The 23991-nt window shown below is 52.2% G+C and overlaps 10 protein-coding genes across 10 annotated transcripts; 6 read left to right on the top strand and 4 right to left on the bottom strand.

Annotated features, from left to right (window-relative positions):
* The first annotated feature begins 870 nt into the window (after positions 1-870).
* Positions 871-1470, top strand: BJX68DRAFT_62877 (uncharacterized protein). Its single transcript, XM_071049516.1, has one exon. It carries the CDS (start codon positions 946-948, stop codon positions 1306-1308), a length of 363 nt encoding a protein of 120 aa, XP_070900294.1. The 5' UTR covers positions 871-945; the 3' UTR covers positions 1309-1470.
* On the bottom strand, positions 1273-4033 carry BJX68DRAFT_235204 (folliculin domain-containing protein). The gene is made up of 2 exons (XM_071039864.1): positions 3506-4033; positions 1273-3227 (listed from the first exon to the last, which is right to left on the bottom strand). Exons 1-2 carry the CDS (start codon positions 3515-3517, stop codon positions 1863-1865), a joined length of 1377 nt encoding a protein of 458 aa, XP_070900293.1. The 5' UTR covers positions 3518-4033; the 3' UTR covers positions 1273-1862.
* A 1047-nt stretch (positions 4034-5080) lies between these two features.
* On the top strand, positions 5081-5893 carry BJX68DRAFT_62789 (uncharacterized protein). Its single transcript, XM_071049515.1, has one exon. It carries the CDS (start codon positions 5165-5167, stop codon positions 5621-5623), a length of 459 nt encoding a protein of 152 aa, XP_070900292.1. The 5' UTR covers positions 5081-5164; the 3' UTR covers positions 5624-5893.
* A 1808-nt stretch (positions 5894-7701) lies between these two features.
* grc3 (putative RNA processing protein Grc3) lies at positions 7702-10386 on the bottom strand (the record flags this gene model as incomplete). The annotated part of the gene is made up of 5 exons (XM_071045326.1): positions 7702-9324; positions 9376-9687; positions 9738-9864; positions 9914-10280; positions 10350-10386. The coding sequence occupies 5 exons, from the start codon at positions 10384-10386 to the stop codon at positions 7702-7704; spliced, it is 2466 nt and encodes an 821-aa protein (XP_070900291.1).
* Positions 10387-10553: 167 nt separating this feature from the next.
* On the top strand, positions 10554-12284 carry BJX68DRAFT_235200 (DNA-directed RNA polymerase I subunit RPA34). The gene is made up of 2 exons (XM_071039863.1): positions 10554-10944; positions 10991-12284. Exons 1-2 carry the CDS (start codon positions 10730-10732, stop codon positions 11739-11741), a joined length of 966 nt encoding a protein of 321 aa, XP_070900290.1. The 5' UTR covers positions 10554-10729; the 3' UTR covers positions 11742-12284.
* An 11-nt stretch (positions 12285-12295) lies between these two features.
* On the top strand, positions 12296-12849 carry BJX68DRAFT_62675 (uncharacterized protein). Its single transcript, XM_071049511.1, has one exon. The coding sequence runs from the start codon at positions 12406-12408 to the stop codon at positions 12751-12753; it is 348 nt and encodes a 115-aa protein (XP_070900289.1). The 5' UTR covers positions 12296-12405; the 3' UTR covers positions 12754-12849.
* atg26 (UDP-glucose:sterol glycosyltransferase) lies at positions 12800-17731 on the top strand. The gene is made up of 3 exons (XM_071049514.1): positions 12800-14260; positions 14315-16894; positions 16946-17731. The coding sequence occupies exons 1-3, from the start codon at positions 12947-12949 to the stop codon at positions 17231-17233; spliced, it is 4182 nt and encodes a 1393-aa protein (XP_070900288.1). The 5' UTR covers positions 12800-12946; the 3' UTR covers positions 17234-17731.
* Positions 17531-19067, bottom strand: BJX68DRAFT_62683 (tubulin-binding prefolding complex subunit PAC10). Its single transcript, XM_071049512.1, has 3 exons — positions 18517-19067; positions 17977-18442; positions 17531-17918 (listed from the first exon to the last, which is right to left on the bottom strand). The coding sequence occupies exons 1-3, from the start codon at positions 18534-18536 to the stop codon at positions 17829-17831; spliced, it is 576 nt and encodes a 191-aa protein (XP_070900287.1). The 5' UTR covers positions 18537-19067; the 3' UTR covers positions 17531-17828.
* BJX68DRAFT_62700 (TMEM199/VMA12 family protein) lies at positions 18626-20093 on the top strand. The gene is made up of 2 exons (XM_071049513.1): positions 18626-19057; positions 19119-20093. The coding sequence occupies exons 1-2, from the start codon at positions 18785-18787 to the stop codon at positions 19830-19832; spliced, it is 987 nt and encodes a 328-aa protein (XP_070900286.1). The 5' UTR covers positions 18626-18784; the 3' UTR covers positions 19833-20093.
* A 309-nt stretch (positions 20094-20402) lies between these two features.
* Positions 20403-22309, bottom strand: BJX68DRAFT_62670 (allantoinase alX). The gene is made up of 2 exons (XM_071049510.1): positions 21563-22309; positions 20403-21485 (listed from the first exon to the last, which is right to left on the bottom strand). Exons 1-2 carry the CDS (start codon positions 22055-22057, stop codon positions 20436-20438), a joined length of 1545 nt encoding a protein of 514 aa, XP_070900285.1. The 5' UTR covers positions 22058-22309; the 3' UTR covers positions 20403-20435.
* Positions 22310-23991: the final 1682 nt, after the last annotated feature.

The following is a 23991-nucleotide window of genomic DNA, read 5'->3' as shown; positions in this document are numbered from 1 at the left end:
TGTCTGTCATGCGATAATGCGTTATGTTGTGTTGATCTTGATCTAGTACGTACATGGTAGCAGGTAACGGAGCTCAACTGGAATGATTCACTGTTGCATTCTGGGTTGTCTATTCAATACAGGTACATACACTTTATATTATGCTAGTAGCAGACTAGGGAGGTGTCATAGCGTAGACGCATTGAAGACGATGGCCAGCCAATTCTGTTGAAGTTTGGCGTGGATCATGAGACCTGGACCTCACATACCCTCTGTGACATATAATTTGAGCGGAACAAACCATAATACCCCCAAGCCCACCAAACTTTCACCACTCACCATATTTCAACGCCACCATTTTCGCTGGTTCCCTTGAATTCGACAGACCTCACTCAGATTCAAGTCCCTGGCCTTTTCAAGCACAGTAGACAAACGAATCTTATTTGCCATACAGCACTGGATTCGAACCCGGAGCCAGGTCAAAGCCCGAGCTCCTCTCCGGCTGCGGTTGATATGTATGCACGTATACCATGACAAGGACACAGAGCTCTTATTCGGCCGGAGGGAGGATCAGACACTCACCCCCTGATTCCCAGCTTCCACACAATTCACCCAGCCAAAGTCTGTGAACTCGACACTTGGCACCCTTTTGAATCTTGACTGACGAAAAAGCAAAGACAACGCAAAAGCAAGAGGCGAGTCTAGACCTAGATAAAATAATACGTAGATCCAGACGTCCTTATCGCCGCCCTAGCCCCCTCCTAGCTCGTAGCCTCCTTGTCTCGAGAAGTGGGTAACTGATTAGCCTCGAGACTCGCGGATGCAAGATAAGCTTCCGCTATGGTTACTAGGGGGGCGGCCCTTGCGTCATACATCCATATGTATATGTACCAAACATATTTTCAATGGGCTGACTATCTACTGTATGTACCCTGGCCTTGGAAAGCTTGCTCTCGACACGACGGAATGACCAGTCAGTGGCTGAGTGGTTTGGGGATCGCAGGGGGTTATGTTTGTGCTCGGTGCTTAATGCGAAGCTTGGGTTTGAGCTCGAGCCTTCGCCGGGATGGTGCTGATGCTGATGCTGCTGATTTGCTTCGGGCTGCGAGGATTATGGGGTTTATGGAGAGGGATGAAGGATTGTCCTCAGATGTTCGGATGCAATCGAAGTCAGGGTGGTGTGGGTGTTCATGTAGAGGTGCGATCAGGGTAAGCCACGATACAATGCTCGATGGTCATCTGGCAAATGGTTATAGAGATCTACTCCGTCTCGGCTTGAGACCGGGAAGAAACTGCGTTCAAACAATCAATCGATTAAAAACCCCATAATCAAACAAAACCTGGAACCCATTGGGTATCGTATCCCTAGAAATACATACATGGAAAGTAAACACAAACAAGGGTCGCACCAGCGCCTATTTCATCGTATTTCGTAACGACGTTGAGGTTCATGAGTGGCTCGGCCCAGCTCAGGCTGTAAGCAACCCCAGAGAATCATTGAGAGAAGTAAACACAGACATAGAAGTTGCGGAAAGGATGAAGGAAGTCCGAGCGCTTGTCCACCTATGCTTCGCAGAAAAAGAAGACGAAACGCTTGCCATAAGAAAACCCGAAACTCCGTCCCAGTCTTGAAGAGCGCCATTACCCAGTGGTCTATGTTGATATCATGCGTAACAGCGAAAAAAAAACTAGGTGCAAATATCCTCCGTGTGTTGAAGTACAATATGCGTGTTGAGATGTGGTCACGCGACTGAGATGCCGTATTTGATGTTGCGCGCGGTTTGGTGATGTAGGTGATCATGTCAGTTGTTGATCAGAAAGGTTGGTGCGCATGTCGTAGTGTACGTGATGTGTTGACGAATCGACATTCGTAGACATCAAGTCTATGCAATGACAGAGCGCCGAGGTGCAATGGGAATGGGTCTTGGTCCCGAAGACAGATCAAGATTTGACATACCGAGGTCACTGCCTTCGAGTTTCTGCGAAGCGCGACGTTTCTCCTTCTCGTTCGGGCTCGCCAGAGACACAGATCGGCGAGGATTTGCCTCTCCATCCTCGTTGACGGTGCTGCAGATGAAGCGTTCCTCAGAAACGGGCGCCGCCCCGAACATAGAACCGAGCTGCTGTAGCAGTGCCACAAAACTTCCATGGATCTCCGCGAATAGATACTGATTTCCCACGATCTCTGTCAAATTCCTCGCTCTGACTGGACCGGGGCGACGAACTTGCCCATCGGGGTCCATGGCTCGTCCGGTGAGGAATGAGGACACGGGGGTATATTGGCGGTTTCTTGGTCGGCTGGCCACATTATTCTCTTCATCGCGACGCTTCTCCTCCTCTTGGAATTTCTCGGCCGCGTTGTAAATTGAGGTTGCAAGCCGATCAAACGCGCGGAAGATTATGGGACAGGCACGGAACGCTCTCCGCGAATCCTTGCCAGCCAAGGCCACGAGCGCATAGCTGCGTCGTTTGCCGCGTGCCATGGGATCGGGAAGTCGAAAAATGTAGGCGATGGTGTAACCCGCGTTAGAGTCGCCGAAGCACAATGGCCCGGAAGAAAGTCCGCGAGGCAGAAGCTCGCAGCTGAGCGTCCTGATAGAGGACCGACGGAGAAGGGCGTAGTCTGCGGGGTTTGGAGGTCCCCTGAGAGAGAGGTAAGTAAGGATGTGTGTGTGGCAGGAGACGTCAGAGGCAACGGATGAAGAGTGTAAAGAATCGGGAAGGGAGCCGTGAACGTGAGTGTCATGCGCTGTGTCGTCTGGCTCGGAATGGTTTGTACCGCAAGAGTAAACGACCTCTCTGGATCGCAAAACGGGGCTGCCATTTCTGCCTTTCCCGTCGCCGCGGGCAGTTCCCGGGGCGCCGGGGGGTAGCTGTTTGCTCACGTCCTCTGGAAGGGTCAAGCTACAGCTTGCGCAAGTGTCACCGTCCGCGCCTCCCAACACATTCAGTTTCTGAGTCTCAGTCGCATTGGACTGTCCTTTCACAAAACATGGATAGTCTTCGATTTTGGTAGGCTTCTCGGAGCCTTCACCGGACTTCGCAACCGATTTCGAGGACAAAGAGCGTTTGCCGCTAGCATGGCTACGGAAGCTGTGGGAGGAGACGGTGTCGTGGGATGTCGCAGGGGTATCATCAGGCGAGGAAATGGTGGTCTCGGGGTAGCATTGCGAACACGAGAAGGGAAGGACCTGCGAGCAGATGATCGAGGTAGGACCATGTACCTCGCAGAAGTGCGTCAAAGACAGCTGTGCACACAGCGAAAGAAGAGTGGTTAGCCTGAACACATGCCCGGAGTCTTGGGAAAGCAGGCCTCGGAGAGTACAAGACACAGGATAGTCCGCCCACGTCGCCCACGTCGCACACATCCACACTAGGATTCTATTCCTGCGCTGGGAGGATGCGATCGAAGCGGAATCCCACTGGAGGAAAAGCAATGAAGAAAGAGGCGCAGTGTTGGTGCAATCGCAGAGCACACAGGTCCCGAGAGACCAAGATGACATGCAACGGAGATGAGGATACTCACAATGAAATCCATATCAACTGCAGATTAACGTCTAACAATTTCCAGCAACGAGATTAATCCATAATTGCAATTCATGCTTTCTAAGGCGACGACGGGGCACGGAGGGCTGGTGGCCCGCGGCGGAGTGGCAGAACCGTACCCAGGTAGGTAGTAGGTTCAGGTGGTGGCAATGACGCAGCGCTGAGGGCAGGAGGGGAAGGAGGAAGGTAGAAGAAGTGGCTCGAGTTGAGGTGGGTTGATTTGCGTGGGATGCAGAGGTGCCAGTGTCCGACAAGCAGCAACGGAGAGAGAGAAGCTTGAACGCAGAAAGGGACAAGAAGCAAGGCGTGGAGGAGATATGAGGGAAGATGAGTCGACTATTCACAAGTACACGGGGAGGACTCGATAATAAAGGACGAGTCACCCCATTCAGCCCCAGAGACAAGGAGAAGAAGGAGAGAAGAGCCAGGGATCACCAGACAGAATCTACATCTTTGAATTATTATAAATGCTACTCGATGGCTTTGTCTTGAAGGATCTCATTTCTCGGGACCAGAACGAGTGGAAAGGAAGAAAAAGGAAAAGACTCAAGTGGAAGGGGGGCCACCGGGTGGAGCTTCCAAACTTCCACATTATTCATGCTTTTAATTTATCCTTATTGGCCCGGTCTTCCGGTCTGGCCTGGTCTGGTCTGCCCCAGTCGTCACGTACCATACTGTATGGTATGATACATACTTCTCGTCTTTGTCTTCAGTGCTTCATCGTCGTCTCCTTGAAGAGAAGGGGAGTTGTCACAAGATTGAGATGAAATGAAGGTGAGAGGGGGTACCCAATTCAGCCACCCGAGGTTGCTACCTTACTCCCTGATGCGAAGCTGGAGTGAGCTATCGTCCACCCCTTTCCGGCCGTCAGCGGCTGGAGCCCGACAGAAAACGGTCTTCAGCCTGATGCGCCATACCAGTCTGGGAAATATTTGATCCTCATTTGTCCCTGTTTCCGTCAAGACCACACAAGAGGCAGACAGCCTATAGCCGGGAAGGATATCAGACTTCTATTACCTACAGTTCGACAAGCAGTTTGCGCCTCCCGCCGTGTCGACTATGGAGCTGGGATGGAACATCAAAGTGGATGGGTGCGTACCCAACGCAGCGGAACGGCGGTTGGCCGCTAGTCCTCCCAAGGTTGTTTTTACGCAGTAGTGGAAGCCTCGTGGAACGGGAAATGGAAGAAGTCAATCCAGCCCAGATCCATCCGGCCGCTCTTCCGCCAAAGTCGGCAAGAAGGCACATTATGATCTATATTCCCACGGAGTCAAGGACGCCCATCTTGCTCTCAGTGATTCTCAGCAGGGATGTATCCTTGTTGACAGAGTACCAATCTCCTGCCCTTTTGGATCAGTCTGAAGCACGAAGAAAAAGAAAGCAAGCCGTGCAATCAGGCCGAATGGGAATGCAGGATGATTTGCTCCTTATTTTGCCGCCCCCATGCCGGATCTCCCGATACCCTTATTAGGCCGGCATAATCCCTAGCTTCGCAGTTCCAGCTGCATGGGCTGGTGGGACGGGTAGCTATCACAGGGCACTGGCAAGCCATCTCGAGGAAAAAGCAAACGCATCCCCAGCTTGTTCCAGAAGAGAAGCGGGCGAGAGAGGCCATCACATGCCGAAATACTCGGAGTAGATGGGACGACACCTCCGTGCTCGGGGTTGTAATGGCAGTTGGAACATCCTTCGAGGCCGGGGTGGGCATACGATACGATGGACGAAACAGGCCCGGCGCATTTCTCATCCCCCGGAGCTCGATCCTTCGCCGTTGTTGAATCCTTTCGCACTTCCATTTCCAAGGCAACCTAAACTCCTTGTTGATAAGGATTTGGCCTATTCTCACCAAGCAGAAGAGGTCGGTCAGTCGGAGTTCCCATGCCTCCGATTCGCTCGACAGCCCATCAAGAGGCTAAAGGGATGTGATTCCCTATGCATACGCTATCGCTCTGCATGCGGAGTGCAGATAGTAATAATCGATTACTCGACACTTACCAATGACGGCATTTCGCAACTCGACATGGATCTCATGGCCGGGTGCGGGCTGCGACCGGCCACATTCCCTGTCTCTTTGGGCTGTCAGCGTCACCCCCGATAGAAAGCGATGTTGTACAGTCATACCACCGACTGCCGTGGGAATGTGATAATTCATTTCCTTATCTCTTCAAGCTGTTGAAGTTTCCAGGAAGTGTATCAGTATTTCAGATCGACCGCTGATACACTCGCGGATACACTGGGCTCCTCACCACGCCTGTTCCTAGACTTGGCGCCATCATCTTCACATAATTCTTGCATCACGACAAGCTCCTTAATTTCCTCCTCTCATCCAAACTATCATCGTCTTTCTACCAATCCTCGTCCCTCCTTCACCTCCTCGAGGCAACCAAGCACACGACCTGTTAACGGCTATGGACCTCGGCACCCCACCCACAGCTAAGGCTGAGAAAATCGCGCTTCTATCCACATTCCAAAACGATTCTAAAGTGGACCTCGACTGAAGACAGTTGCGCCGCCCGGCGCCCACACAGTTCGGGTCTGTGTAAGTTTGAAGTTTGTACGGAAGAAGTTCGAACCGTACAAGAACTGTTCCCCACGTGGAGCGTCGACCAGTTGCAGAACAAGTTGAACTGGCTGCAAATGCAAGAAACCTGTCTGTTTGTAAACCACTTCAAACCAGTCCATCATTCAGCGCCCACCAACTTACGAATCGCTTGTCGATCACTGAGTTCATCAACAGTCATTCTCGCCCATCGACACTGTCAATTTCACCGACACTCGTGTCCAAAAGCCGATCTTTACTCTGAGTATTCTCCAAGCCCACTGTCACCGATATTCGCAGTCGCCGTCCCACTTCAACATGCGCAGCCAATTCTTTGCAGTCTAGCTTACCTATATGAAGGATCCCATTAGTCACCTGGAACAGCCTCAAAAGGCCATGACAACCAAACCCACGACAAGGCAACAATCTCGAGTCGCGCATCTTTCTAATCAACCAGTTCTAGCCCGCCTCCAATTCTTCTCCAAGTGGACACATCGCAATTGATCTCAAGCAGACCGCCATCCCGGAAAAGCTTTCCCAGCCATAGAACTATATTGCACACTGCGCTAAGACTAGCGCTGAGGCATATTATTCATTCTCATTTCTAACATGTATGCCGCACGGTGGAACTTTATGTACGCACTGTTTCTTCACCTGCATTAACCCCTCATTCATGCCATCCCGAGTAAGAGAGACGCTGCAGGCGTCTGCACGTAAACTCGGGCTCAGACTCGGACTCGGACCGCGCTGTCTCGCTCAATCAGCCTTACAGGCTACATCTCGAGCACCGCATGACTTGGTTCGTATACTAGGTAGCATCGACATCGTTCTCGACCCTCGAGACCGCAGATGGAGGGACACAAGCCGCTGTACCTTTCTCCATACACGAGAAATTACACTGAGTCAAATGTACGAAGGCGCTGGACTCGACTCGAGGCTGACAAGTTCAAACTCACCGGTTCGGTCAGCAACTCAACTCACATCGTCCGTCCCGCGTCCTGGAGCCCAGACTCCAAAGTCGACACCAAAGTTCCAAACACACCGGAAATAGAATCGAGTCGCCTGCGCATGAATCGTGAACACTACTACAGTGCTTTTCCATAGTAAACGAGGCCAAGAGTGCGTGCGCCGTGCCGCCGACAACCTGCTGAACGCTGAACTCGGTTCTCGTTGGCCCAGGGGCCCCAGTGAAGGTTTGAACTACATTATACTTTACCAAACTTTCTCGGATTGCTTACTTCAAGGTTTTTAATTCCGATTCTCCGCTGAGTCTGAGTCTGTGGTTCCGGGGTGCGCCGGCTATGGGTTTCGGTAACATGGGGAGACCGTATATCCGGTGTAATCTATGCGGTTCCGATGCGGATGCGAGAATGTCTTAGGTTTTTATTGGGGGCAAGGTGAGAGGTGAATGCTTGGTCGTTCGATCTGGTTGAAATGGATAGGTACGAGTCGAAGGAAGTGATAGGTGTATATATTTGAGGGTCTGGTAAGTGCCAAATGCGCTTCATCAATCTATACTTCACTAAAAATATAACACATATACATAGCAGCTAGCCTGCTACACTTTATACCAACAGCACAGCACGTAGTCTCATATCTAGTCCATCGGTCATGATAGTAGTAGTCCTCCATATCGATCAATAACCCACCTCACTCTCCTCCTCAACAACTGCCTTCTTCCTCAACTTCCACAACCCTCCCCTCCTCTCCCTCTCAACCTCATCTTGCCTCCTCCTTCCATGATCCTCAACAACAGTCAAGAACGGCACATTCTTGGCACGACGAACCCTCTCTTTCGCCCTAGCGAGAGCCGCCTCTTGACCCGCCCTATCTTCCCGACCTTCATCGTTCCCATCACCCGCACTTCCAGACTTAAGCGCCCTCCTCGCCCTCCGCTCCGCAGCCTTGGCCGAAACGTACTCCTCGCTAACAGCCCAGTTCGGGTTATCGACCATTCCACGGACGAGGACGAGCGCGTGGCCCTGTTCAAGGGATTGGCGGAGCCGCGAAGGTGGGATTGGTGTGCTGAGTGCGATTGTGTTGTTGGTCGGGTTTATGCTGTGGATGAGGGCGAGGCCGAGGGAGGTTGAGGATGATGGGTGGAGTGGTGTGCTGGTTCCGGTTCCGGGGGGTGGAAGGAGGTAGGGGAGGTTTTCTTTTGTAGGAGTTGTTTGGGAGGTGAGGGTGGGGATCGGTGATGTGGATGTTGATGTGGGCTGGGTTGAGTCGTCGGGGTTGCTTGTCATTTCGATGTCAACGTCCTCGTTGCCGCCAGTGAGTTCCTTTTCTTCGGTGGAGGGTTGGTTGTCTGGAGGTGTCGGGAGCGCATTTGGGGATTCAACAGCCACGACGCCGACGACGGAACCCTCGAGGCTATCGGCGAGGAGATCAGGGCTGATTTGGGAACCCAGAACCATGATCCCATGAATACCCTGGTTCGGGCCCTTGTAGCGGACGTGGAACGGGCGGGTCTTGAAGACCGGCTTTTCCAGCCAGACAGGCTGGTTCAGCTCCTTTGGCTGCGACATGTGGAAGTACGACTGCATCTGCATCGCGCGGAGCTGTGCGCTGGATCTGCTCACGAATTCCGTGGGCTGCGAGGGGAGAATCGTCAAGGGAGTTCTGGCGGTCCCTGCGGCCTGTCTGAGCGGTTCGACGACCTCCATGGGTCCCTTGTCGCTCATATAGACCACGTCTGAGAGGCCGAGCGAGCGGACAAGGTATGTCGCGACCTCGAGGCCGAGACCGAAGATCCAGCCGGGGTAGTTGATGATGAGGGGGCATTGCGGGTATGTTGCTAAGAGAGCGCGATAGTGTTCCATGAGGTTTGTGGCGGCAAGCACGTAATGATCCGGGTCTTCTTTTGGGGACGTTGCGCCGATGTGGTGGGCGCGGATGATGGCTCCATCGCGGTTTTTGTTCAACGACGGGTGAGTAAAGGGTGGTCCGAAGACGGGGGAGCGAAGGTGGGCGAGATATACTTGGCCCATGGGGGAGAACTCGGGCTGGCCGGGGTCGAGGTCTAGAAAGGCAACGCCGTCGGTGTTGTAGTAATTCGATTCTGTCTGGGGAGCTGGGCTGAGGAGGTGGTTTAAAAGATAGCGGCTGAAGGTCGATTTTCCAGAAGACTTAGGGCCGCAAACGAGGACCTGAAGTCGGCCTGCGCGTTGAGATAGGGTTTTGATAGCCGCGCTCCACTGTTTTTCCAGGTGCAGTGGCCGCAGATGGCGTTTCAGGGGATCGTCTGCCGATGTGTGGAGCTAAATTGTCAGACTATGGTTTTAACAACGGCTGGTATGGTCAGATCTCACCACTGAGAATGTCCTTTTCGTGCTTTGCTCCACCTGTTTGAGACTGAGCTTGTCTGCTGGGGTGTTTGCGCCATTCCATATCCGCTGATAGAGATGCGATAGATCTCTAAGACGGTAGATTCCGCTGTGACACGACCTGAACTCGACCTCCGCTGCTCCATCGACGCCGGAGACACACTTTATCACAGGAAGCGAATGCGTTGAAGGGGCGTAGACCCTGTAGACTCGAGGTGAGGGGTGCAATTTGGCACCCATCAAGCTCACAACTCCCCGTTTCACCCAGAGGTCGTAATGTCCGATGATTACCATGCTCTGTAGCCGGGTATTAGCATTGATCTGAGTGATGTATGCCACGTACATACCATCTTTTCTCGTATGCGGACGCAGAGGGTATGTTCGTCGCTGTAGACAATATTGCTCTTGTTCAATCGGGTCTTTGACAACGGAAACTCCATCGCCAGAGCTGGTGTGTCGACAGGAGACTCATAGCTACAGTCATCAGCAAGAGTCTTAGCTCCCAAAACAGGCTTGTATATACCCATCCTCAGTTTCAGGGACAGCCATCACAGCGGCATTCTCCTCCAGCACGTCTTCTTCCGACTCCTCTGACAAACTCTGATTTCCGCTCCCATCAGCAACGACATCTTCGATCTTCCTCGTTCGGACTGTTCGGGTTCCGTTCCGAACTGTTGTTTGCGTGACCTTCGGAGCCTTCACAGTCCCCCGCTTCGCACCTTGCTTCTGTGCATCCTGTCTCGGTTGCGGCTGTGTCTCCTCAAGTGAGCGTCGCGGACGTTTAGACGGCGGTTCCGTAGTCGATTCCGCATGTGCAGCTTTCTCCGTAACAATTACAGTCTGCGTCTGCTGCATTCGGGCTTTGCGCGCCGCGAATGCACTGACCGGAGCTATGAAACGATTCCATTAGCCTTGAGCCGCAATTACAGAAGTGACCAGTTGCAGAGTCGGGGTTCTACCTGCAGCTTGCTGTTTCTCAGCTTTTCTCTTCATCATGCTGAAAACGGAAATGCTTTCTGGCGGTTTTTGTAGGGTGATTGGTTGCGATGAGTTCCTCTGGAAATTCATTGAGAATAATTTCTGCGGAGTTTCGGTGGTGGTCCGTGCTCTGCGGAGCAAAAAAAAGATCCCTCCAACTTCGACTCGGCTTGTCGCAACTTGCACGAACACAGGTCTAGCAGATCCCCTTCGAGCAACCTTTTTTCGCCTCACAGAAATCAACAATTGTTGATCTGGATTAAGTTGATTCTCTTCAACTCCTCTTCCAGTGCACAGGCGCTGGCTCGACTCCTTACGTCTCAACCAGCTTTCTCCTCGAATTCAGACCACACCAAACACAATGGCCGCGAAATCAACCAAGGAGCCAAAGTCGGCTCGCGCACAGAGATCGGAGAGTGAATCAAGTTCTTCTGCAGAGTCAAGTCGCAAGGCCGAGGAATCGTCGAGTTCCAGCTCGGAGGAAGAGGAGTCAAGCAACTCCGCGAGTGAAAGCGAGAGCGAAAGCGTCGCATCAGAGAAGGAGCCAGAGGCCTCTAATGGACGGTCTGAGTTCAAGTATGCTCTCCGGTCGGGCGTCTTTATATTTGCTAATGCGTTTTAGGACTTCTCAAGCGCGCACCATCCGCCCTGCTCAGCTCTACAAACCGCCTTCCGGCTTCAAGTCCGCCAAAAACCAGTCATCGACCTCCTCTACACCCTCGATATTATCTAACCTGCAAGGCAAGCAAATATTCCACATAACTGCCCCCGCATACCTTCCTCTTTCGAAGATCGAGGAGATCTCGCTAGCCGGCGCATTGAAGGGCGAGCCCATTATGGAGCACAAGGGCGTGCGATACGGTATTCCAGTCGACAGCTTGAAACATGCCGCTTCCAGTGGGCAGACACTCTTCCTTTACGATTCGAAGTCAAAGACTTACCGAAGCGCTACGTCGAACGTTCCGACTTATCACATTCAAGAAACGATCGAGCTTCCAGGAGGTGCGGAATACGAAGAAACGACTGTTAGAGCTGCAAAGGCACTTGAAAAACCGCCGAGGAAACAACCCAAGAACCTGAAGATGCGTTTTCGGCCTGTAGGCAGTGGTGATGGTCCACCACAGACGCTTGGTTCGAGCGGCGAAGAGTCAGAAGGAGAAGAGCCTACGTTCAAAGCACCCGCAGGCGAGAAGGAGAAAGAACGGAAGCGCAAGCATCAGTCAACAGAGGGTGATGCGAGCCAGTCTGCTGGCTTACCGCGGAAAAAGTCCAAGAAGCACTCCATCGATAACGGCGACAACGCCGTGGAAGAGAAGGTAAAGAAGAGCAAGGACCGAGACGGCAAAAAGCGAAAGAAGGCAGAGAAGGCTTAATCGGGGGTTGAGTATGATTTAGTTGGAAATGTTCTCAAAAGTTTAGCGATAGATGGTTTGTTCTGTATATCCCAAGGAAGCCGGGATATTCTCATGGCTGTCGGTTTGGTTTCTGGCGCATCGCTCTCTATGTTCTGGTCACCGCTTGCGGTTCGAATGGGCAGAGAAGATGGACTGCTGCAATGATGTAATATTGGATTTTCGGCCCTGCAATGACCAATTTCGGTGTCTCATGATGAAGCAATTTCGCGTCTTTCTTGAGGACAGTCCATGAAAATGCCTTGTAGAAGTCAATAAATAGCCTATAGGTGGGCCCGTGAGTGCTAAGCCTTGATATCAGGCGCCAGGACAGTAACCTGGTGACAGCAAATCAACTAACTCGATGGAGCTAGACAGATCTGCGTGGACTCAACCGCGAGGGTCTAGAGGACCTTGGGCACCGCAAGAAGATGCCCTGAGCGTCTCCTCAGTGATCATGGGGGAAAATGAGTCCAAAAGGAACCCATGAGGGTCCTGTCCTTCACTTAAGGTCGCGAGCTTTCCTGACTCAAACTTGATACTGGATGACATAAACATGTAAGGACTTCAAAACTATAGTAAAGTGATTGGAGGATCCTCGCCTTGCGGTCACGTGGAATGGCTTTGATTGGTTCGTGCGATTCACATGCGCCAGCTGATACAGACAAGTGACGCCAGAGGACGAGGCCATCGACTGCTGTGCGCTGCACAGGACTTCTGCTTCGCCTTTGTGCCGAGTCGATTTGCATCACACCTTGCTTCTCGACGCCTTCCGACTTTCTGTCATTCTCGGAATCCGTCACAGCCTCTCCGTTCTCAAAATGACTCAATAGCTCCGTCCCAAAGTGCTGTACGGAGTAACGGTTCGTTGATTCCCCGTCCTCGGAACCCTTTCTCGTCCCTTATCATTTCATGGAATCGACAGTGGGTAGCTTCCGCTTCTTACATTTTCTCTCTCCCTTTGTTTGTCCGGATAGTTGACAGACCATACTAATCAACATGGTCAGCTGCTTTGTTTAGTTTGATCTGCTCCGAAGCCTTATCGTGACCTCCACCGACACTTTATAGAAAGTGATCCACCAGATCCCCAGAAATTCGTTAGGTGCCTCGGAGTCCACTAAACACCTGCTCCCTGGAACCTCTACTCTGCGCCTACGCATATCTCCTTACCTTCTCAGATATTGAAGATGCGACCATTCTTAGACGATGCGAAACGGCGAGTGGACCAAAGACTTAGCGCAAGCAGACAATCGTTATCGACTAGCCGCATGTTCTCAAGCGCCTTTCCAGAACGTCTAAAGGACGATCAAGATGATGCTCAAATAGACTACACTGCTCCGCCCGGCGGCAACAGATCGCGGGATGGTCTACAGTACATGGGGCAGTCCATGTTGTCTCTGATTGCCGCCGTTGGAACTCGCTCTGATTTCCGCGCCCGCTTTGATGATTCTAGTGACAGCGAGGGCGAAGGAGAGACGGATACCCGCCAAGTTGCGCATTCACAAGAAGCTGACTCGCCACGACTAGATGGAACTCTACAAGTACCGACGTCTCCTGGAGATAGGAGTAGTTCGCAGGATAGAGGCCGTCGCCACCGAAGGTCAATATCGGATCATAAGCTCTTCCAACCATTGAAGACGGGATTGAAAAGGGACAAAGGACGGGAAACGACTGCGCCGCCGCCTCAGCCATCGACAAACGAAAGGTTGTCTCCGTTCCCTGCGCTCCCATCTCTTCCGCGACCACGCTCCGCGACACCTCGAGCTGCCCCTGTCCTTAGTCGTATGCTTGAGGCACGGGCACGCTTGGAGAGTGAGGAAATGGAAAGCTCGGAGACGTTGGAGACTTCACAAGAGGGCAAGAACGACAGTATAGCTCCGCAGTCAAAAGCGTCTCCGCTCTCGCTCCGTTTGATGGAGATGTTCGGCTTCTCTACACCAGAAAAGATTATCGTTGAGTACGCATGCTCCTTACTGCAAAGTATGCTTTTGCAAGGATACATGTATGTGACCGAAAAGCACATATGCTTTTACGCCTATCTGCCCAGGAAATCCACCGTCGTCAGTAAAACTGGCTGGATTCACAAACGCGGGAAGAAGAACCCAAAGTACAACCGCTATTGGTTTGAACTGAAAGGAGACGTCCTCTCGTACTTCGCCGAACCACACAACCGTTACTTCCCAACCGGTCGGATCGATCTTAGGTACGGGATTTCTGCGTCCTTGACCGAGTCAAAAGAGAAGGGGAGAGAGTCGAGGGATTTCCAGATCACAACCGACTATCGAACGTATTATTTCAAAGCGGATAGCTCGAGATCTGCGAAAGAATGGGTGAAAGCTCTGCAGAAAGTTATTTTCCGGACTCACAACGAGCACGACAGTGTCAAGGTGTCCTTTCCTGTCGAGAATATCATTGATATCGAGGAGAGTCCAATGGTGGACTTCGCTGAGACGTTTAAGATCCGTGCCGTTGATGCTGAAGATGGTGTTGCAATTGACGAGGTATGCCGTCCTTCAATTCTCGTATTCGACACTCACCTTTCTAATCTTATCCAGTATTACTTCACGTTCTTCAAGTCGGGCCGAGATGCATTCGATATCTTGAAAGGGCTTATCGGTGAGACTCCGACAAGAGGCTCTCCCTCAGGCTTATCTCCACAACCGAACCGTGCAACCGACTCGAGGAGGGCCCGCGGATCTCAGAGCAGGTGGTCGATCACGAGTGCTAACAAACTACAAGAGCCCTTGTCAACAAGTTCAAGGCGGCGAAGAAGTGCCAGTGCAAGTCTTCTAGGATCTGAACCTCATGGCGCAGCAACTTCTCCTCGGATCAGACAGCAGGATTCTGCAGGTTCCTTTATCCAGTCCGTAGATCAGACCACAGAGTCCTCGGCTGTATTGCAATCAGTGACCGACACAACGGAATCTGCGAGCGACATACTCAATCGGAGCGATGTCTTTCAATCTCCCACGATACACAATCTGCAGCAGCAAAGTGCAGGCCCGATCAGATCTAGGCGCCGGAACACCGACGAAACGGCAAGGTCAATAGCAGAGCATGCTCTTGATGGCCTAGTCCGCGGTGGACCCGAAACTCAGGATGCCATTAGCGATTCTGGACAAGAATCCAAAGATGTTTCACGACTTACCTCTGCGCTTGCCTTGAACGATCTCGTCAGAGCTGGCTCGTTTCCTCTTCGGGGTGCCGTCAATATCGCCGAGTATGTGAAGAGCAGGTCTAAAGAAATGAGTACTCTTCTGGCGACTGAGTCGATGGGGTACATTGAAAAGGTCTCAGGGATGTGGGCAGGTGGTGGTAAACATTACGACGAGGTTGACGGTCGCCCAAACGAACGCGGTCTTGATCTCCAGACCAAGGAGAAGGATGCCGAACGCTTCCGTGCTCATTTTGCATTGCCACCAACAGAGAAACTTCAAGCGGCCTATTACGTTCATCTGCACCGCATGTTCCCGCTCTTCGGCAAGATCTATTTGAGTCAAAATCGACTCTGCTTCCGCACGCTTTTGCCAGGCACCCGGACCAAAATGATACTTCCGTTGAAAGATCTTGAGAACGTGGAGAAAGAAAAAGGCTTCCGATTTGGGTACCATGGACTTGTTCTGATCATTAGAGGACACGAGGAACTATTTTTTGAGTTCAGCGACCCGGGCAGCCGTGACGACTGCGCTGTTACTATCCATCAAAGACTTGAGACCGTGAAATTCCTAGCTGAGTCGGCTCTGTTGACACAGCAAGAAAATGATGATTCTGAAGCAGCGAAGCAAGAGCACCGTATGCTACAGGAAGCCCGCCTAGATGCTTCGTCTGAGCAAGAATTACGCTCCGCACTTGACGAGTCGTCCGAGATTCAAACCATCTTTGACGACCCACGTGCCTCGATTGTCAACTTCAAACCCACCGAGTCTCTAAGGATCACATGCCTAACAATCGGTTCACGTGGCGATGTACAGCCATATATCGCCTTGTGCAAGGGCTTCTTGGCGGAAGGACACAAGCCCAAGATCGCCACACACGCCGAATTCGAACCTTGGATTCGGAAGCATGGTATTGATTTTGCGCCGGTGGATGGTGACCCAGCTGAACTCATGAGGCTCTGCGTGGAAAACGGAATGTTTACTTATTCGTTTCTCAAAGAAGCTACCGCCAAGTTCCGGGGTTGGATTGATGATCTGCTGTCCTCTGCTTGGAAAGCTTGCCAGGGTAGCGACATACTCATCGAGTCTCCGAGTGCAATGGCTGGAATACATGTTGCCGAAGCTCTGAGAATCCCATACTTTCGTGGCTTCACAATGCCTTGGTCTCGAACACGCGCGTACCCTCATGCATTCGCAGTGCCGGAACATAGAATGGGCGGCGCGTATAATTATATCTCCTACATGATGTTTGACACCGTTTTCTGGCAGGCCATCTCCAAACAAGTGAACCGCTGGAGAGCGAAAGACTTAGGACTCAAGTCGACTAATATGGACAAGATGGCTCCCAACAAGGTTCCGTTCCTCTACAACTACTCGCCTTCAGTCGTGCCACCGCCTCTTGACTACCCAGACTGGATTGATATAACCGGGTACTGGTTCCTCAACGAAGGGTCCAATTGGACTCCTCCCAAAGAACTTGCGGATTTCATGAAACGTGCACGAGAGGACGGAAAGAAGATTGTCTATATAGGCTTCGGGTCTATCGTGGTGTCAGATCCGGCTGCGTTGACGCGAACTGTCATCGAGTCGGTTTTGAAGGCGGATGTACGCTGCATTCTCTCCAAAGGATGGTCGGCTCGACTTGGAGATCCATCGAGTGCGAAAGCAGAGATCCCCCTGCCACCTGAAATTCATCAGATCCAATCTGCGCCCCACGACTGGCTTTTCTCACATATTGATGCTGCTGCCCATCACGGTGGCGCGGGGACTACCGGAGCAAGCCTCCGGGCCGGTGTGCCCACAATAGTCAAACCGTTCTTTGGCGACCAGTTTTTCTTCGGGAACAGGGTTGAAGACCTCGGCGTCGGCATCTGCATGAGGAAGCTGAATGTCAGCGTGTTTTCTCGTGCCCTGTGGGAGGTCACACATAGCGAGCGCATGATTGTGAAGGCTAGGAACCTTGGAGAGCGGATACGCAATGTAAGATCCCTAATTATCAAAATATGTATTACGGCTACTAACATCAGACAGGAGGATGGTGTAGGCGTGGCTATACAAACCATCTACCGAAATTTGGAATACGCCCGAACCCTGACTCAACAGCGCTTGATTGCTTCCTCTACACCACTTTCTCCTACACAAGCGGCAAAGCCTGACACTGAAGACGATTTTGCCGATATTGAAGATTGGACGCTCATTGACGACGAAGCCGAATTCGATGCTGCGAAGCGAGCCCGCGATAGAACGGTGTCCGATGCTAATAACTCGCCTGAGCCGTTCTTTTTGGGTAGCACACATTTCGTCGACTCTCCCAAGTAAACAATGCACTTTTTGGAGCCTGAATGCGGCTCTGATTGATGATTGATGACCTCCAATGATTGGGTTTTTGTTTGATATATCGTTGATAATTCTGGGATATTGCCAAATCTTTTTCCCTCGCTTTCACTTTTCCTCGCCTAAGAACGCCTTTGAATGAACTGCCTATGACACCGCTGAGCATTTGGTGCTACTTTTTAAGCTGCTCATCTAAGCGCATATTTCCGGTTGTTTGTTGGTTGACCTTTTCATGATACACCTGGTTTTCAGCATCTAGAACGATGTTTATGAGGCCTACGATAGACACGAATTCATATAATTGTCCAAGCGATAATGAGTTATACAGGCTTTATCAATGATCGAATTGAATCTGAATGTACAAGCTAGAGTGCCGTATTTGCCGAAGCACCCCCAAGAGTCTACATATATAGGAATCAAACGATGCCATCGTACCACATTCGATTCCCTAGGCTGCTAGAGAGTCAACTGCAGTCTAGTTCAACTAAGACAAGTTATATAGATCGCTTAGTTCAACAGAAAGACAGCACATATCGCAGGTCAGTAGCCAGCTACCTGACCCCTTTATCTTAACTATCAATTATTTGTCTTCTTCCTTCCCCTCCGCCTTCTCTTTCCGCCTCTGCACAACATCCCAGTTATACACACGCGCCGTAGCAACTTCCAGTGTCTACAACCGATTGATTAGCCACCACCACTCGGCACCAAGAACGAGGACGAGTACATACCGTAATCTGCTCCCTCAAGAACTCCAAATCCTCATCACAATTCGCCAAGCTCACTTCCGCAGCACTGAGCTTTTCCTCCAACATCACCACAGCCTCGTCAATCGGATACGCAAGCATCACATTCGCCCCGAGCCACAGGTACACCTCATCGGTATCTTGCGTGTCGATCGCCGCGCGCGCATAAAGCGTATCATTAAGTTCAAAGTTCGTCTTGAGGGGCCCCAAGCTATTCTCGCGCCGCGCTTTCAAGAAATGAACCATCTCGAGCGTCTTCTTGATGTCCGGGATCTTTTCGCGGAGCCCCGCCGCGCGCCGCGTTGTGTTGACTTCCATGAATTGGTACTTAGATATCATCTCACGAAAGGAGTTCATGGTCGGTTCGACGTCTGCGCGGGTCGTTACGTAGTCGGAGACATTGTCGACGAAGGGAGCGACGGGGATGCCGCGGGGGTTTGTTGTTGGTTCTCTGGTTTGGTTAGATTGTGTTAGAGCACGAGGGTTGGAATGGAGTCGGTTAGGTTGGGATGGGAGAGAGCGTACGTTGCTTTCTTGTCTGCCATTGTGATATGTGTACTTCTGTCCTGGTGTTGAGGAGAGTGTAGCTGGGGTGTGGTCTGAGATGATGCAGTGGGAGAAAAGTGTCAAGCGGAGTGGGGGAGTTGATTTCCTCTTCGGGAAAGGTGGCTTACCGAGGACCTGGCCCTGCTTTTGGACCTGGAATCGACTTGAGCTTGCACGTCTCCTCAACATCTGACTTCACCCTTAATTACCAAATAATATGGATCCATCAATCTAGCAAAAGTCCATCATGGTCCGCCTGATCGCAACGCCTCGCATCCTCGCCGCCCTCGAGGCAATCCCTCCCTCCTCCCGCGAAGAGCTCAATGTCCCCAACACGCTGAACCCGGGGAATCCGATATCCCACGATCAAATAATCCGCATAGCTCGCTATTTCCGCGATAAGCACATATCTAAAGATGTCTCTATATCCACCAAGATCGAAGGCAGGAGCTTCGACCTCGACTCCCTCCTCCGCGGAACAAGACTGCACATCCCGCCTCCGCCTCCGAAACCAGAACCTGTGCGCCGCCGTTTATCATTCCTCATGCGTATCCGAAAAGAGCTAACCGATAAATGAATAGAGCCCTGAATATCTCGCGCTAAAAGCGCGCCTCCTCGCCGCCGCCGAATCAGACGCCTACAACCGCATGCTCCAACCACACACAGCACACGCCGCAAACAACACCTTATCCCCATCACCAGACATCTTCGCATCCTCAACACCAACCCTGGCCGCATTACACGATACAAACCCGAACTCGAACTCAGACTCCGAATACAATGACCCGCTCACTCCCTCCCTCGTGCTAAACATCTTCCTCTCCGTCCTCATCACCGGGTTCAGTGTCTACTGGGCGCTGACGTCGTTTCAGACGCCGGAGGTGCTAGTTTCGACCATTGTGTCGATGTGGTCGCCTTCTGCGAGGGCGTCTGTGCATAATCATACTGGTGGTAGGGGTGCCTCTGAGCCCATCCGCGTACTCCTTTCGCTGTTTGCGGCGCTGGCCATTGGTGTTGCGGAAGTGACTATTTATGCGATTTATCTGGGAAAGGTGGAGCAAGCGAGGAAGAAGGAGAAGAAGATGAAGGAGAGGAAAAGGGTTATCCAAAAAGAGGAAGTTCGGGCGAGGGGTAAGGATGCGGATGATGAAACTCCTATTCCTGTGCCTGTTCCCGACAAGAAAGATGAGGATGTCATCTGGGGACGAGGTCCCAATGGAGGCGTACGGAGACGGGTAAGAGAAAAGTGGGAAGAAGGGGAGAAGAAAGACAAGGATGAGGGCCATGCTGGGTGACGAATGGACGGATGGATACAGGGATGGGGCTATAGTAAGTTTTGTCAAGCTCGCTTAGTGGACTTATCTGTCCTGCAGTTCTGTCCTGCTCTGTCTTACCTGTCACTGGAAGGCAGTAGCGCAGACAGGCAGACGATTTGTACGATACTACCAGATGACTTCCAACGAAAATGGACTATCTCTCGTCGAAAGACGATTGCCACTTCAAGAGACAACCTTGCGGTACATCAAACTTCTACAAGTCGAAGAGAGATTTATGGTCCGAAGGAACCAAAATTATCACGAACATGATTATGGTATTCTCTATCAAACAAAAAAGCTAACCGAAAAGAAGTCTACACTCGCTGGTGTTATGCAGAACACGGCATGCTTCTCATGCTCATGCTCAGATGCTGTGCGGGTCATTCATTAGTGGGTATCATATGTGTCTCTTTCGTTTTTTGTTTTCTCGGTCGTCATCATATATATAGGTCGACCAGCTCCGTGGCAATGGCGCTATGGAGTACGCAGCGCAGGGGCAATCATGATGGAAGATAGGAAAGGAGAGATGTGTATGTGCAAGGTGGTGCTCGAAGAATGAGGGAAAAGGAGGAAAAAGTCGAATCAAACCCGTGTCTCAAGCAACAGCCCTCCCGTCGGCGCTTTGGCGCTGAACCCTTCCTCGCGGTTGAAAATCTTCTCACCACGCAACCAGGTCTCGCGGACCATACCGCGGAGCGTCTTACCCTGGTACGGCGAGCACTTGTTGCGGAAGAGCATGGTGGACGGCTCAACGACCCACTCGGCCGTGTCGTCAAAGACGCAAAAGTCGGCGTCGAACCCGGGGACAAGGTCGCCCTTGGACTTTTCGAGCCCGACCTGCTTGGCGGTGTTGGCGCAGCAGAGGCGCACAATGTCTTGCAGGGACTGCTTGGTTGTTGTGTCGTTGGGGTGCGAGGCGAGGCCCTTGCGGCGGGAGAGCTCCGTCCAGAGGATGGGCAGGCCAAGGCCGACGGAGGAGATGCCGCCCCAAGCGGAGAGGAAGCTACCCTCGTTGATAACGGGGTCTGTGGTTGCCGGTGCGGTCGTTGTGGTTGTTGACTTCGGCGTCGGAGCGCAGTGGCCTGGGATGTGGGAAGGGAGGAGCTTGAGGTTTGGTGTGCAAGGGGAGTGGTCTGAGACGACAGTCTTGATGACACCATCCTCGGCGTGGCGGTCAATTTCGGCCCAGAGGGCGTCCTGGTTGTTCTTTGACCGGATGGGCGGGCAGCACTTGTGGCGAGTGTCGCCATCGCGGATCTCCTCAGCTGCGAGGGAAAGGTAGTGGAAGCATGTTTCGGCGGTGATGGGAACGCCTTCTGCGCGGGCCTTGCGCAGCATGGGGATGGCCTCCATAGCGGAAAGGTGGACGATGTGCAGAGGGAGGTTGGGCGCAAGATGAGACAGGGAGAGGATCTCTTCAATGGCACATGTCTCAAAGTTTGAAGGGCGCGAGGCCAGGAAGGTGGAGTATGCCTCTGGAGCACCCTCGGGTACGACAAGAGCATCCTCGTCAGACGACGAGGTCTTGGGAGGGACCATCTCAGCATGGAACATGAGCGTGGTAGGCTCATCGGCCAGTTCAACCAAAGCCTTTCGAACGTCTTCAGAAGAGACAGCGGGGAACTCTTCAACCTACAATGCATGTGAGTATACGATCCTTATCACATACTATCATGATGCTGATAACCAAGGGACGGCGATAAACTTACCCCGCTGTCGATAAGGAATCCTTTGAAGCCACGAACGCCCTCCTTGACTAGCGCTTTGAGCTCGCCCGCATTGCCGGGGATGATGCCGCCATAGAAGCCGACGTCAACCCAGCACTTGCCCTCGGCGGCTTGCAACTTCACCTTGAAGTTCTCTACAGTGGTAGTGGGCGGGATGGCATTGAGAGGCATGTCAATGACGGTGGTGACACCGCCAAAGGCAGCGGCCTGGGTGCCTGTATAGAAGCCCTCCCACTCGGTGCGGCCCGGCTCGTTGAGGTGGACATGAGCATCAACCAATCCGGGGAGCAGCACATACGGGGAGAAGTCAGTGTAGGGAGTGCCATCGGGGAAGTCTGAGACGGGAATGACCGAGTCGAAGACGGCTGTGATCTTGCCCGTGGAGCGCGAGACAACAATGGTGGCAGAGGTCAGGCGGCCGCCGACGACGGCTCGCGACGAGGTGAAGACGGCGATGGCAGGGATGTCGGCGTCCATCTCGAAGTGGGTTAGAACGGTGGGAGAGAAAACGCCCAAGGATGAAAGTAGAGGATAAAGGAACCGCTCAAAAAAAGGAAAGAAAAGAGCGGACTGGGAAGCGTGGGATTAATGGAGATAACCCAAGATAAGGCGCGCAGGGAAGGAGATAAGCCAAGTCAGACGCTGAAAGCAAAGCGGCAACTGATAAGAGCCTTGGGCATGTCTTTATATAGCTCGATAGGCGTTGCAATCCCACTGGATTCGTGAGAGTTATCCATCGAGTAACAAAAACTGCAAAAACTTCGTCTGCGGGACCCAGACCTGGATCCACCCCAACCGCCGGACACAACCACCTTACTCGATCTTATTGTCCACTCTCTGCCTCAACCACCACCAGCACCAGCTCCTCTCGCTGTTTGCCCCCCTGACCAAAGGTCATACAGACGTTGGATTGACGTGGACGTAGTCAAAACCCTTTCTCGCATCGTGCGCAAGTGGCAAGCGCCAGAAAGGGTCCCTTTCTTCGCAATGCTTGGTATACCCTCACCATTGCCAAATTGGGGCTAGGTCCGAGATCGGGACTGCCGGTTAATCCGTCGCCTCCTTCAATCTCTTTTTTTCTTCGAGGTTCGACCCATGGTTTTACTCCAGCTGTCTTCTGTCTCCACGACTCCCCAGTCTGTCGACTCTGTCCTCCCTTCTCTCCCCGTCTCGCCATCGGCCGTCTCCGGGATCCGCGATCGGCTCGACCCTCGCTTTCCTGACACCTCAGCCCCGAGGTATAATTACTCGATCAAAACTTCAATCCGCGAAGGATTATTCCGGGGCCCTCCATTGACTCGATGGATTTCTGCGCGGCATTCCCAATCTGTGACAGGGGCTCCGTCTGACTGACTGCACTGGCTGGCTGCGCTGCTGCGCATTGTTGTCCACGTATCGAAGCGGTTAGCGCTTTTTGGCACCACATCTGCAAACAATTTTATTACGCTGATTGACTCCGCGGAGACGAATGATTGCTGAGGGCTGACAAGATTTGCCAATGGCGTTGGTGTCGGGTTGAATCTGAAAAGAACTCGGAGGGTCTTTTTGACGGCTGCGAATCGCCATCCTCGACTCTCCACAAGCTCCTACAGTCCTCCTATACAATCTGCGGTGCATTGCGCTGCGCAACCAGTCGTCGGCGTCCTCCGTTATCGAAATTGGCCTAAAATCTCGGCAATGGTGTCCATTGAGAGTCATTCACGACTCGACTCCATCAGGTCAGGCCGCAATTTGGCTCGAATCTCTTTGTCCGCGTTCGGGCCTCGTGACAGACACACTGGCAGTCAGCTCGACCGTTCCTCGAGAGTTTCTTTGAGTTAAAATGTAAGACAAACAAACAGTCACGCTGCAGGGGACGAGCTAGATAGAGTCTGTGCTCGTACCTAGACCCGTCCAGACCGCGGTCCCTCAATAGACCGAGCACGCACGCACTGACCTGACGAGGACGTGGCGAGCCGACGATATCCTCGCGACGTTGAGGGCCGCATATCGAGCACCCTCGTAGTCTCGTGGCAAATCCATACACTTTTGGGGCAATCACCTGCAACTCAACGTAATATCGAGTAAGTAGGAAATCATTTCCTGAAGAGCAACGCAACCCATCCAGCAGTGCGGTTGCTTGTACGAAATGTCCTACGCAAAAACTCAAAGGATGAAGACTGAGCCAAAGTTTGAGAGCCAACCCAACTTCATTCGTGAAGGGTGTTAATCTCTAAATGCGGGGTTACCCAACTGACGGAGCTGTGGCGCCTGCGGGGCGGGCGGAATCGCCGCCGCTTGCCGAATTGGGAATTCATGAGGCTATCCAGCTTATCGATAGGGATATCGATATCAATCTTATCTTCTTGATAACCAGAACTACAAGATAGACTGGTGCGGAAATAACAACCGCCTCTATGTAGTAGTATTGG

The sequence above is a fragment of the Aspergillus pseudodeflectus genome, assembly GCF_044049435.1.
Source record: "Aspergillus pseudodeflectus strain CBS 756.74 chromosome Unknown BJX68scaffold_16, whole genome shotgun sequence".
NCBI lineage: Eukaryota > Fungi > Ascomycota > Eurotiomycetes > Eurotiales > Aspergillaceae > Aspergillus > Aspergillus pseudodeflectus.
This window is presented reverse-complemented; position numbering and strand designations above follow the sequence as displayed.